Here is a 12,896-nt window from a genome sequence, read left to right as displayed (position 1 = left end):
CACACACACACACACACACACACACACACACAGACACACACATATACACACACACACACACACACACACACACACACACACACACACACACAGCCACACAGATAGAGGACTCCTACAGCAAGTTCACAGTGTAGAAACTAAAAATGTCAGGTATTTACTAGCAAACTTTGTATGAACTGTATTTGTGTTTAACATGGGACTTATTGGTGTGTGTAGTTGTGTTTGTGTTTCACATGGTGTCTGATGATGTGTCTTTCAGCCTGAGAATCAGAACCATTCCTATGTGGTGAGGTCAGCAGCCTCCTTCAGCGTCATAGAGATGCCTTACAAGAAAATCAAGTATGACCCACCAACCAACGATACTATTGTAAGATCCACGCGCACACACACACACACACACACACACACACACACACACACACACATTATACATTACAAAAAAACTATGGAGGTCATATTGGACCTTAGGACTGGTGCTCATGCACACCAGGAAATTGTCATTGGTGGGGATGGGGTAGTGATTGTGGAGGAATATAAGTACTTGGGTACAACGATTGATTCCAAGCTGACATGGAATTCCAACACTCATTCCATCTACAAGAAAGGTCAGCAGAGGCTGCATTTTATGGGCAGACTGAGACAGTATAACGTTGAAAAAAGTATTATGGCACTTTTTCATCGATCCTTTGTGGAGAGTGCATTGACATTTTGTTTTGTTTCATGGTATGGCTCATTATCATTGGTCAATAAGAACAAACTCCATAAAATCATCAGTGTGTCCAGCAAAATAGCTGGGGTACGATTTGAGAGTATGACCTCAATGTATGAGACCCGGGTACTCAGGAAGGGGAAAGCTATTACTAGGGACAACACACACCCGTTACACAGCCAATACCATCTTTTACTATCAGGGCGACGGTACATGGTACCTTACTACCTTCCCTGCAGGCTAGGGCCTCAAGATCGTTTGTTCCCATAAGTATAGGACTTATGAACAAGCAGGCCCCATCTCAGTTCTGTGCATAAAGTGTGATGTGATGCCTCTTGGAACTATGACTGGTGGCCTTCTGTTGGCACTGTTTCTTTATTGTCTATGTACTGTGTGATCTGTTTGTTTGCATATGTTTTATGTATATCCTGATGACTACTGTGCACAAAACAAATTTCCGAAAGGACAAATAAAGTATCTATCTATCTATTACTGCCCAGTGGTGGTGGTGTTGTGGGGGCAGAGCCCAGGGGGACTCCAGTCAACTAAGTATCGTGTTTAATAATATAATATAACTTTGGGGTTCCTTGACAGGAAAAGGTTTTGAGCACCACTGATATACAGTATATAGCAACATACGTTTTTCAGAAAACTGTTAGGATTTAGAAGCCATTTGTAGAATCGGTGTCTGGTCTAAGTGGTTAAAAGCCCTGGTTGTTGTTTGTGGTTGTAGGTGAGTGTGTCGGTGCTGTGGGTGACCGATACCACAGCGCCTGTACCAGGCTGGGTGGTGGCACTGGCAGTACTGGCAGGTCTCCTGCTACTGGCCCTGCTCATATTCGTCATGTACAAGGTAAGCAACAGACCTACACAGTGAAGTCCCCGGTGTTCATTTAACTCAGAGTTATACATGGATTCATTAATAAACACATAGACTGCCAGGAATTAATTAATTCACTAATCTTTGGTTCTTTGAATATGGCTTGTTTCCACCAAAAACGCAACCTGGGAAAATAAATCAGAGATCGATGCATTTTTATGAATCCTTTAGCGTTGGATCGGACGGGCTGGGGTTTGTTTGGATCACGTGATTTACAGGTGTATTCTTCTCCGGAAGTTATAGCATCATTCACAGATTCTGCGAAGAGTGCCCTCTAGCGTAATCGCTGGAAACACCAAATGGCGTGACTTTACGTCAATGGGGGTCAAGCGTTGAATTTGAGATAACACACCTGTGTACACTCCTGTGCTTCTTCTCTAGTTGGGTTTCTTCAAGAGGGTGCGGCCGCCGCAGGAGGACTGCACAGAGAAGGAGCAGCTCCAGCCGGAGGAGAACGGCAACACTGATGCCTAGTGGTCACTAGCAGGTGTCAGTGTCTCACACTGGCCTGCACATGCAATGCAGGACGAGGAAAGGAAGATTCAGGGTAAAAATCCCCATTCCTGGGACAGATAACGAGAAGTGTTCACAGATAATTCACTGTATTAACTTGTACACAGCAACTAGCGGTACGTTTTATCTCTTTTTGTTCCTGGGAGAAAAAAAACAATAATTCCCAATGCATTATTATCAAGTGACAATCACCTGACACTGCTCCTTTCATAAGTTAAACTAAAAGAAAGCATCCAGCCACCCTTGAAGATGTTTTGGAACAGAGGTGTTGACCATGATCTTCATTTGTTTGTTTAGCAGTTGGTCGTTTCTTAACATAAAGAGGGTTTTGAAACACACGGTTGACTTTTAGATAAAACGCATGCAGTGCTGGAGACACTGCAGCTGCTGTTTTGTTTTCTTTCTTCTATTGCATTGATTTCACTGTTGAACTGAAGACCATATAAAATGCCCATCGTTTCTGCACTCCCCCGCCCCCTATCTCTGGTGCACTGAGCCGGTAATTTGTGGTACGCCCGATGGCTTTTTCTTTAGGCAATGTGATGACGCAAATTCTCTGGCGGCAGGAAGTGGGGAGGGCCCCACTTTCTCATAAATCTATCTGCAAGCACTCCAAGAGAAACACAGCACTCCAAAACGAATATAAGTATAAGAAAAATACTATACTCTGTTAAACTGTAGTCTATGTTGTTTGGCACCTTTATCAGAACATCCTTATAATTTACAATTACATTTGAGTTGACCTCGAAGCAGGATGTGCCTGTGAGCGATATACGTGTGTTGAGACCTCCCCCGTTGACAGTGCCGTCCTGTGTCTTAAGCCTTAACACTGTAATAACTGCCTGTAATGTAACATATAGCGGAGAGCAATAATGAATATGGCTGCATTGAGACGAGGTAGAGTAATAATAGAGGAAAACGTCACAAAGACCTTGTTTCTGTAGCACAAGTAAGAAACTAAAAAAACGAAAACATAGCAACGTAGGATATTAAGACACAAACAAGTGGGTCGGGACCCACTGTTTGGGACTCACATTTTTATGGGTCCCTTTATTTTATTTAGTTTTTAATTGTTATTGCTTGAAAAACATTTTCAAAAAACATTCCCAAAAAAGCTAAAGGAATCATGAATTAAAAACAAATTCAATGATTTATTTTCAGTAATTTCATGAAGCAATCAAATAAAAATCTAATTAATACCATACATTAGAGAAGAGACATGTTTAAGTAGAAGTGAAAATAGCCGATCTACAAGATCACAACGTGGTGTGAAGCGACACGTTTTGAACTTTGTAGATCAGCGATTTTCACTTGTTTGGGGCCTGGGGAGACATCAAGTTTCTCTTTTGGGAACCACTGTATTAATAAAGAATACTGTATGTCAGAGAGGAAGGGCAGTAACAATGCACTGCGCTATTAAAACGAGCCATCGTAGCGGTCTCACTTGTTGTTGCTGCATCGCTGTGAGGAAGTGTTTGGGGAAAAAGACCCCGTCCCCTGCGCTGCCCATGCAGACCAGGTGAAAAAGACCCCGTCCCCTGCGCTGCCCATGCAGACCCCGTCCCCTGCGCTGCCCATGCAGACCAGGTGACCCCGTCCCCTGCGCTGCCCATGCAGACCAGGTGAAAAAGACCCCGTCCCCTGCGCTGCCCATGCAGACCAGGTGACCCCGTCCCCTGCGCTGCCCATGCAGACCAGGTGAAAAAGACCCCGTCCCCTGCGCTGCCCATGCAGACCAGGTGAAAGGGTGAGGGAACGTCTACAATGGCGAGCCAGCGCGGTACGTTGCCACCATAAAATGTTTTGTCCTGCAATGTCATCTGGCTGATTACACGGTAACGAAATTAGATCAGTTCTTTGATATGAAATATTTGATTTGGAAATTTGATTTGGAAATTAATTTATTAGCTTACTACTACTAAGCTACAACCTTCCATAGCCATGTCAATGGAATGGAAATCGGAAAACAGCGTGTTGCTGTTGAGCATAAACAGACTGCGGAACACCTTGACTGATCGTTCAGGATCAATTGTTCAACAAAGCCGTGTAATAAGTCAGTGACAAAGGTGGTATTTTATGACATTATACTATATGGTATGGAATGGTAAAGTAATATATATTTCTTGTATATTTTCCTTTTCTGCTGTGCGTGTTGAGGCAGCAATCATGAACTTTTCAGATGAATATAATGCAATAACTAAATTGTGTCCCAGTGTGTACTGCTGGGCTTTGGGAAGCTTTGGGCTGTTTTTTTCTTTCTTTTTTAGAGTGGTCACTGGTCACTGTTACTTTATGTAGTTCTACGAAATGTGCCATTGAATAATAATGATATACTATAGAGGGGACTTTACTTTATAGTTGAATATAAAGGTATTTTTTCCATTGGTGAAGATAATTCCATGGGGAAGAAAAAAAAGTCCTTCTTTGTCAGCTAACTATCCACTGTTTGTTTTGTCTCATTCTACCAATCTAGTTGGTCTTTAAAATAGATACAGCAGAATCTGCAGATCTGCAGATTTGTTTGGTTTTGTTTTTAGTTTTTTTTACCGCAAGGACTTCATTCTCCTTTTTTCGTTCTTGATTTAAATAGTATTTGTCCTTCTATTTCAAAGTCCTGGCTAGCTGTTTTGTACAGGACAAAATTACAAGGTAGCCTGATTGCAGTTTTCTATTCGTTTGTATGTGTGTGTGTGTGAATATGCAATGTGCATAAAACCTTATGAAGTTGCCCATATTGGGTTTGCATTGAAAGTTGACATGATAAACGTTCATTAACTGAAATACCGTAATCAGTGAAGTAACTCAACATCAATAACCACATCCTTTCAGAATCTCATTTGAAACTTTATAATTGCTTCATGCTGTACTTGATTATTCCGTGCTCTTTGTCATGTCAATTTTGTTGTCCCTTATATTACACACCGTTAATTCTTTGTCCAAACAGTCATTTTGTGTCCCTAACAAACTCTGCCTCTCCCTAAAAAAGTCATGGATGCACTGATACTGCTGGGTTCATCACTCTTCAGTCTTATTCCAGTAGAACCTAGAAGATGTGACATGAAAAGAACATCCTGGTGGCTGCGTGGGTTGGGCCGTGTGGAGTCTCACGTGGCCAGACTGTTGCCTCCCACAATTTTCAAATGTTTCCTATCATACAGAGAGGGACACGGAAGCTCTGATCATGATAAAGCGGAAGTCTCCTCCCTGCACAAATCTTTTTTTAATATAAATCTAAATCATCTAAGCATATTTGCTGCTTTCAGGAGGTGTAGTTCCAGACTAGATAGTATTTGGTGATTGTGGAATAGTTGTCTGGCTACACGAGACTAGGCCGTGTGCGCCATGTGCTTTTAATGTCAGGGGTTGCAGTCCAACTCGAGGCAGAAAGTCATTTTAATCATCTCAAAGAAACGTGTACACTTTTAATGGAGTCTACTATAAAAGTGAAGACGAACCTCCCTTCGGCTGTATTTCACTGTTTATTAGGCTCATGCAGTAGGTTTACAATATGTTACTGTCTGGTCATTACCGCTCAGAGTGAATAATGGCTATTTTGCAATGTATGTATTCTTTCACCTTGAGATTAAAATATTTCATATGGAGATGATTTCACCTTTTAAACTGAAATAAACTAATTGTCCACATTTTTCTTTTGTCTTGTATAATTGTCATATTTAAGAATTAGTTTGAAACTTTGACTATTTATGCCCAACCTTTAATTGGGATCAGAATTGTGCAGATTTTGAAAATTGATCTTACAGACTGATCTTACATTAAGCAGATTTGAGTGATGCTGCCACTTCAAAGCACAGCAATGTGTGTGTCCCCTGTCTGTCTGTCTGTCTCTGTTTAGAGTACCAACCATAGAGTATATATATCTATAGAGAAGACACCCGAGTTCTCCTCCCATCCACTTGCATTGAGTTGCTCAAAAGCGCATGAGGCGGATTCACTCCTCCTTCCGGGTAGGAACAGAGTGCATTCTGGGACGGATTGCAATGGTGAGTGGCCCCAAACACATGAACGCGCTGCCGTTGAACGCGCACGAGCGTCGTCCGTCGTGAACGTGTACAATGATAGTCAACGGACAGCGCTCTAAGGTACCAACTGGTGACAAAGTGGTGCTGTTGAGCTTCACACTGTGCATTATGGGAAGCTGAGTTTTTAGTGTAAGACCAGCACAGAGCACATGCAGTACTACGGTGCATCACATGCACATTCTCCTCGGTTCGTCCTGTTTGTACCGCGCCAGGTCATGCCACACCCGTTTGCGCAATGCTTGTCTTTGCATTGACTGCATGTGTAATCTCGCCACTTTAGCCATTCAAGTCTGAATGCACCTTTAGAAGAAAAATAATACTAACCTGCATCTAATTTCTTGAAAGGAAGTAGCATTAATGTTTGAGTTTGACGACGTTTACTACAATCAGATAGGACTTTTCTGTTTTGATGAATGGGCTCATTGGGCTGTCAATGGGACCTGTCACCTTACAGGTCTAACTCTGAGAGTGTAAACATGTAACCAAATGGACCATTACAGGTCTAACTCTGAGAGTGTACACATGTAACCAAATGGACCATTACAGGTCTAACTATGAGACTGTACACATGTAACCAAATGGACCATTACAGGTCTATAACTGAGTGTACACATATAACCAAATGGACCCTTACAGGTCTGGTGTAACACACAGGTGCATGACGAGGGGCAGTACAGTACAGACTACACTACATAGTCCGACAGCTCCACTATTCTAATAGTCTGACATCCCAACAGCACCACTCAGTTCAGACAGGTCTGATTTTTAAATGTTATCAGATGGGTCCAGTTTGGATCCAGTTATGATATCAACAATGCCAGATGTCTTTTTGTGGATCTAGAATTGTATCTCCAAATCTGAAAAGAATCTCATTGATCAATGGAAGTGCCTAGGTAGCCTATAATCCGTTGATTACTGTTATCCTATACCATACCTTTTGTGAAACTATCCATTTTGGCAATGAGTTACCATTACCAACTGTGAGAGACCCGTTACTGCTGGTTATGTATAGACAGAATGGCAAGGACACCGGCTGAATGCAATGGACATCCTGGTAGCATCCAAAACCAGCAATGCTAGAGTTAACCTGGAGCACAGTCCTCCTGGTCCTAACTAGTTTTCGCTATTTAAAGAATTTCAACAACTTTCAGAAGGCTTCAAAAAAGTGACACATCGTGAGCTTGTAGATCGGCTAGTTTTTTGCTATACTGACTTTATAGTCTGCACAAAATCTGGTTCTCATGTGTAAGCAACAAACTCTAAGATAAGTAACATTAACAAGCAAAAACAAGCAAAAACATTAACAAGATGTGGATTTTTAAGTAATTTTATTCCTTGTTGAATAATATATCCCATCCATAACAGTAGCCTGTCCCTACACTGGCTTGTGATTTGTCGAATACTCGGCACTCCTGGTTTCATCCGATTGGTCAGTGTCCATCTTTCAGCTAGGACAGTCTTTCAGCAGGAAGCTGAGGTCACTCCCAGTGTCGTATTCAACGGTTGGCTTTCCCCTGGAAAAGGAGGCATTACAGGAGGATGTGAAAGATATGGATTTTGCACGGAGAGAGAATTGTTTATGTGAGGTTAGTACCTGATGAAGAGCCTAGCCTTGGTGGTTCCCAGTAGTGTTGCCTTGTTTGCCTCCACCAGAAGCAGGCCTCCCTCTCTTAGTCCCTGAAAACAACATTATTTCATCACTAAAGCTACAGTCCATGGGTGCTCCGTTGGGTGGTATCTGGTCCTGCCAAGCATCTATACAAACACAATGGGCTCTATGCAGTGTACATGCCATTTTGGAAAGAACTTTCCCTACTTCCTTCACAGGTGTTACCGTTACTGATGATACAAATAAAGGCTCTGTTCCATTGTGGTCAAACAGTCAGGGTGCTGCTATTGTGCATGTTGGCTCACTGGAAACTGCTACACCAGTGGGTCTCAAAGTGTGGGTTCCAAATGGCCGTGTACGGGTATCTGAGTGTATACAAATGGAACCAAATAGACCCTTACGGGTCAATTTGGTTCCATTTGTACACCATCAGAGTTATGGAGGACCTTGAGATTAAAACGTTTGAGAACCATTGTACACTAAATGGAACAGAGCTTTAATATCATCGGTAACACCTGTGAAGGGGCCTGGAAGTAGGAAGAGATATTCTGATTTTATAGAGCCCATTGGCCCATGTTGGGGGGAGGGTAGCCTGACCTAAGCAGAGACATTTCTGGCCTAGATGGGAGGGTCGTGTCTCAGAAAAGCGCGCACCCTGATTGGATCTCATCGATCTGTCCGTCACCCCCGGCCCCTCCTCTCCCCCCTAGTGCAGCGCTACGTCACATCATTTAGAGCGACGCCTACGCGGAAGGGTTGACTCCCACTTTTAGACTGGTTCAGCCCACGGCTTTTTCCAGGCTTTCATCTTTCGCGCAGACGAAATGAAAGCCTGGGTATCGAGGCTAGGGGGAGGGTGATATTTGTCAATACATTTACCTGTCAGCACAAAGTATTTGGAGGAGTAGGACGGAGGCACTACATCCTCCTGGTGTGGGCTCCTCACAGTACACAAAAGTAGTGACAACACTGTGTGTGTGTGTGTGTGTGTGTGTGTGTGTGTTTTCAGGCTTTGCTTCTTCCGATCTCACGCTTGTAAAGTCGCTGTGGATAATAAGAGTGTGTACAATGCCTAAATTGTTAATTGTCCATCAAGAACATGTTTTACACAACACGTCTCTCACCAGCACACATGGCGTGTCAAGTTCTTCATGGTACTGGACGAGTCTCTGCTCCCTCGTCTCCTGGAGGTGAGACAAATGTTACACACGTTGCATACAAGATACGACTCAGTTTAAAGCCAAGGCATAGACATATAAAGACATTTAAAGGCCTCTTCCGGCTCTGTATTTTGAGGGGAGGCAAGCTTTCCCGAGATTCTTTGCAAAGCATAACCGGGTACGTAACACGAGGGGACGTTCCCCTGCAATGCAATGTTGGTGAGTTTAACGTTTAATACAATCAGACTTTTCTGTTTGGATGCATGGGCTGTCAAGACCAAAAAGTTGTTTTTTGCCACTCAGTAGGTGTTCCCGCATAATTTCTGGATACGATGATGTCATGCGCATAGCCTCTACTTGGGATCCATAAAGACTGGTCCATGAGCTACCCTATGTTTGGGAAAAACAGGCACAAGTGGATATGATACTTTTTCTTACCCCCATGTGCCTGCTGTTGGGATCAGTGTCCAAGTAGTGGGGGTTTATGTTGAAGGGGACCAGGCCGATGGCAGAGAAGGTGGGAGGGTAGACGATGGGCATGTCGTTGGTGGTGTTGATGCTGATGGTTGCCACGTTGGTACCGGCACTGGAACCCATGTAGGGAATGCCATCCTACACACAGAGGAGAAAGGTGTTACATGCAGCACTGCAGCAGGGTGCTATTCGTCCCCAAATCTTTTTTTTTGTTTCCCTGAAAAAATAAATCCTGTTTCTGACTAATAAAAATCACACAAAGATAACATCCAGTCGCATAGCATTAAAATACACAGGTCTTCAACCCAATCAAAAGCTTCACCAGCTGATCTCACTTAGTAAGCATGACTTCATAGAATATGACATGAGAGCACTGCTAAACTAAATAGCCCCATCATTCTACACTTTCAAGGTTCAAATCGAAAGTTTGCTTTGTACTTTCCCTTGGTGTGTGTGTGTGTGTGTGTGTGTGTGTGTGTGTGTGTGTGTGTGTGTGTGTGTGTGTGTGTGTGTGTGTGTGTGTGTGTGTGTGTGTGTGTGTGTGTGTGTGTGTGTGTGTGTGTGTGTGTGTGTCACCTCCAGGACTCTCTTCCTGATCTCTGCCACCACCTTGTTGTCATAGAGACACGTGAGCAGACGGAAGGTGTTGCCTCCACCTGTAATCAGTGGTGGAAAGTACAATTTTGAGGTATTTGTAGTTTACTTGAGTATTACTGATTTCCAGTACTTTTACTTCTACTCCACTACATCTCGGTGACAAATATTGTAATTTTACTCCACTACATTTATTTGAAAACTTTAGTTACTTTGTAGATTTAGATTATTATTTCAAAACATACAGTAACCACTTCAACCATACATTAAAAAATAAGTTCTACAAGTTCACAATGCATTGCGATGTGACGCATTGTGAGCTTGTAGATCGGATATTTGAAAAAGATTTTATACATTTGAACTTGCTACCTACACAGTAAAATCCTCAGTGTTGGTTTATCAATGTCAGTCAGAGGTACATTAACACTGAATTTCATAATGCGGTAGTTAATGTCCCTGAGCTTGATGATGCTTGTCTCACCTATAAAGATCCCCTGGGCCTTCCTGACTGCTTCCACTGGGTCTGACGCCTCGTGGATGCTGTCCAGTTCATAGCCTGTTACACACACAGCAATACATAATGTCATAAACATACTATATCATAGTATCAAAGAGTTATGAATATGGTTAAAACAAAGACTATAAGAATGAATTGGTCAAATCATGCAATCTGATTGGTTTGATGAGCCCGAACCACAGTATTTCACCGTCTGACCTTCCTAGCCTGTGTTATTAAAGAAATATGGCGATAATGGCCAAAACTCAAATGAAAATCGTCGAAAGCCATTATCTCTGGAACGGAAAGTCCAATCTGCTCAGTTCAAAGCTTGTTGCATTGATGCATGACTTTGAGGACATATTCAGGGGGGCCTCTAGCAACTCCCAGGGCCCTAGGCAGTCACGTTTTTGTGACAACAAGGTGGTGGCAGAGATCAGGAAGAGAGTCCTGGAGGTGACACACACACACACACACACACACACACACACACACACACACACACACACACACACACACACACACACAGTCACCTTTTTTTGCTTGCCTCTTGAAGAGGGCGGTCGCATTTTTTCTCTCTCCCTCCCTGTCTGTACTCCCTGCTCAGAGCGTCTCTTCTACACTGTCTCTTCGAAACCGCTGAAACTATCAAGACATGGAACTAATCATGGAATTAGTGTGCTGGTCTCTGTACGTGATGGACAACATTTTTTTCATGTAAATTGGGTTCTGGAGAGCCCGCTCAATACCCTGATGGATCTTCCCCCGACGATCAGCGTAGAAGAGGCATATCTATTTGGATTATGGTTACAGGATTTCTGCTGATTGGGCTGTGCATTGGTCTTGTGTACCGAAGAATTGGAAAAATGGCAACGCTGAACGGAGCCCCTATGCTGCCTGCCATGGCCGAGCTGAGCAGGGCACTTGGGGAGATGCATCAGAGGATGGACACGATCTTGGAACAGGCCAGCGCCCTGCAGATGCATCAGAAGATGGACACGATCTTGGAACAGGTCAGCGCCCTGAGAGCCATGACGGACAGAGAGCCATAACGGACATAGAGGAGAAATAGCCATATTGCTATCCCTCGCTCTAAACATGAATCTGGATTCCCCCCCAATTGACAATCTTCACAAGAAGAGACAGGAAAAGATCCTAGAGATTATAAACGTACAGGCTGGTATAGACGGTATGCTACAGTCAAAAGTTATGCTAAAAAGCATAACACAAAAAGCCCCATGGCCATGTTTCCATTGTGGTCCATTGTACTACCCACCCAGAGAATTAAATTTGCTCCTGGCTGTCTTGGTGTAGTTATCTCTGTCATGAAGTGCATATGGAACAAACAGCACCTGCTTCACATCCCTGAAACACACAGTCACATATAGCCCTGAAACATTACTGTCATCATAATCATGTCCCATGACACACAGGGCAATAGAATGTAAAAAAAAATAACTTTAGTTCAACAGAATATAATAAATAACAATACCAGAAGTTACTGAAAGTGCCACAGTTAGTTTCCAACTGGGGTAATGTGAGCGCGTATAGCTGGTCCATCTTTACACTTCAAGTTTTCTTGTAATGTCATTTTATCCCCCCCACCCCCCCACCCCATTTTCCCTCACTGTATATTGTATCTTTTCCCTTTTTTGCTTCCCATTATGATGAATTACTGTTCTGTTCTTTAGCTACATAGAAATGTCTATTTGTATGTCTCTAAATGTTTGTATGTCTTTAAATGTTTTGATGAATTGAACAATGTGGACCCTGTTGTAAACAAGTGTAATGCTTAATTGGGTCGTCCACTCACAGTTGACAGTCTTTGTATTGAGTTTGTGCTTAAAATGTACTGTAAATTCTACAAACTGTAAATATTTCAATCAATCAATCAATCATTATGGATGGTGCTACAAAATAAATCAAGTTCATGGTTTAGTACGTAGTCTATTTTTGGACCTTACTTTCCAAAGAAGTCTTTGATGTGCTGCTGGCAGTGGTCCAGATAGCCGCTGCCGTGCAGAGTGGAGTTGGACACCAGCAGAAGTCTTCTCATTTCTGACACAAAGAAGGTGACAAAGACAAAGCAAGTATAAAGACAGCGTTACAAGGGATCGGAAACTGTCAACTCCAAGTTTTCACTTCTTCGTCTGGCAGGCAGAATGAGTCCAGTGTGTGGTCAAGGTTCACTGTTCAAAAGTCATCTAGAAGACTTATGACAGATATGATCCGCTGATTACGAAATCTTCCCATAAAACTATGTCGGCATCTTTAAAGTAAACCATGTTTTGAGCTCCCTGCCTGGACGTTTATAATTCCTCTCCTCTTGGTCTTGTCTTAATACTATATCATATTAATCTTGCAATATAATATAAAGGAAGACAGAAGAAGGGTTGTGCTTCTGCAGAAGCTTGGCAGTTG

General features: G+C 42.7%; 2 protein-coding genes across 8 annotated transcripts in view; one reads left to right on the top strand and one right to left on the bottom strand.

The window, feature by feature from the left end:
• The window catches only part of itgav (integrin, alpha V), a 47,078-nt gene extending 41,330 nt beyond the window's left edge, over positions 1-5,748 (top strand). The window contains exons 30-34 of one of the 7 annotated variants that reach the window (XR_014569964.1): positions 260-367; positions 1,443-1,562; positions 1,971-3,662; positions 3,725-3,765; positions 3,801-5,748. Coding sequence is in view for 1 of the 7 variants with exons in the window: in XM_083776636.1 (XP_083632762.1) it covers positions 260-367; positions 1,443-1,562; positions 1,971-2,063 (321 nt within the window). In the remaining 6 variants the exon portion in view is untranslated. Of the gene's footprint in view, positions 1-259; positions 368-1,442; positions 1,563-1,970 lie in introns of all 7 variants that reach the window. The other 6 variants (XR_014569961.1, XR_014569962.1, XR_014569963.1 and 3 more) reach the window with 6 other exon arrangements.
• A 1,737-nt stretch (positions 5,749-7,485) lies between these two features.
• LOC310866747 (alpha-aspartyl dipeptidase) lies at positions 7,486-12,896 on the bottom strand. Its single transcript, XM_083776470.1, has 8 exons — positions 12,440-12,896; positions 11,752-11,840; positions 10,461-10,535; positions 9,962-10,041; positions 9,350-9,523; positions 8,876-8,935; positions 7,737-7,819; positions 7,486-7,656 (listed from the first exon to the last, which is right to left on the bottom strand). The coding sequence occupies exons 1-8, from the start codon at positions 12,529-12,531 to the stop codon at positions 7,587-7,589; spliced, it is 723 nt and encodes a 240-aa protein (XP_083632596.1). The 5' UTR covers positions 12,532-12,896; the 3' UTR covers positions 7,486-7,586.

The sequence above is a fragment of the Protomyctophum parallelum genome, assembly GCF_964188405.1.
Source record: "Protomyctophum parallelum genome assembly, chromosome: 11".
Taxonomy (NCBI): Eukaryota; Metazoa; Chordata; class Actinopteri; order Myctophiformes; family Myctophidae; genus Protomyctophum; species Protomyctophum parallelum.
This window is presented reverse-complemented; position numbering and strand designations above follow the sequence as displayed.

Excerpts from the sequence above, each read along its gene's own strand:
- LOC310866747 (XM_083776470.1), bottom strand. The coding sequence starts at position 12,531 with ATGAGAAGACTTCTGCTGGTGTCCAACTCCACTCTGCACGGCAGCGGC. Across the intron at positions 10,042-10,460 it reads GGCCCAGGGGATCTTTATAG|GTGGAGGCAACACCTTCCGT; the intron begins GTGAGACAAGCA and ends CACTGATTACAG. Across the intron at positions 9,524-9,961 it reads TCAGGAAGAGAGTCCTGGAG|GATGGCATTCCCTACATGGG; the intron begins GTGACACACACA and ends CTCTGTGTGTAG.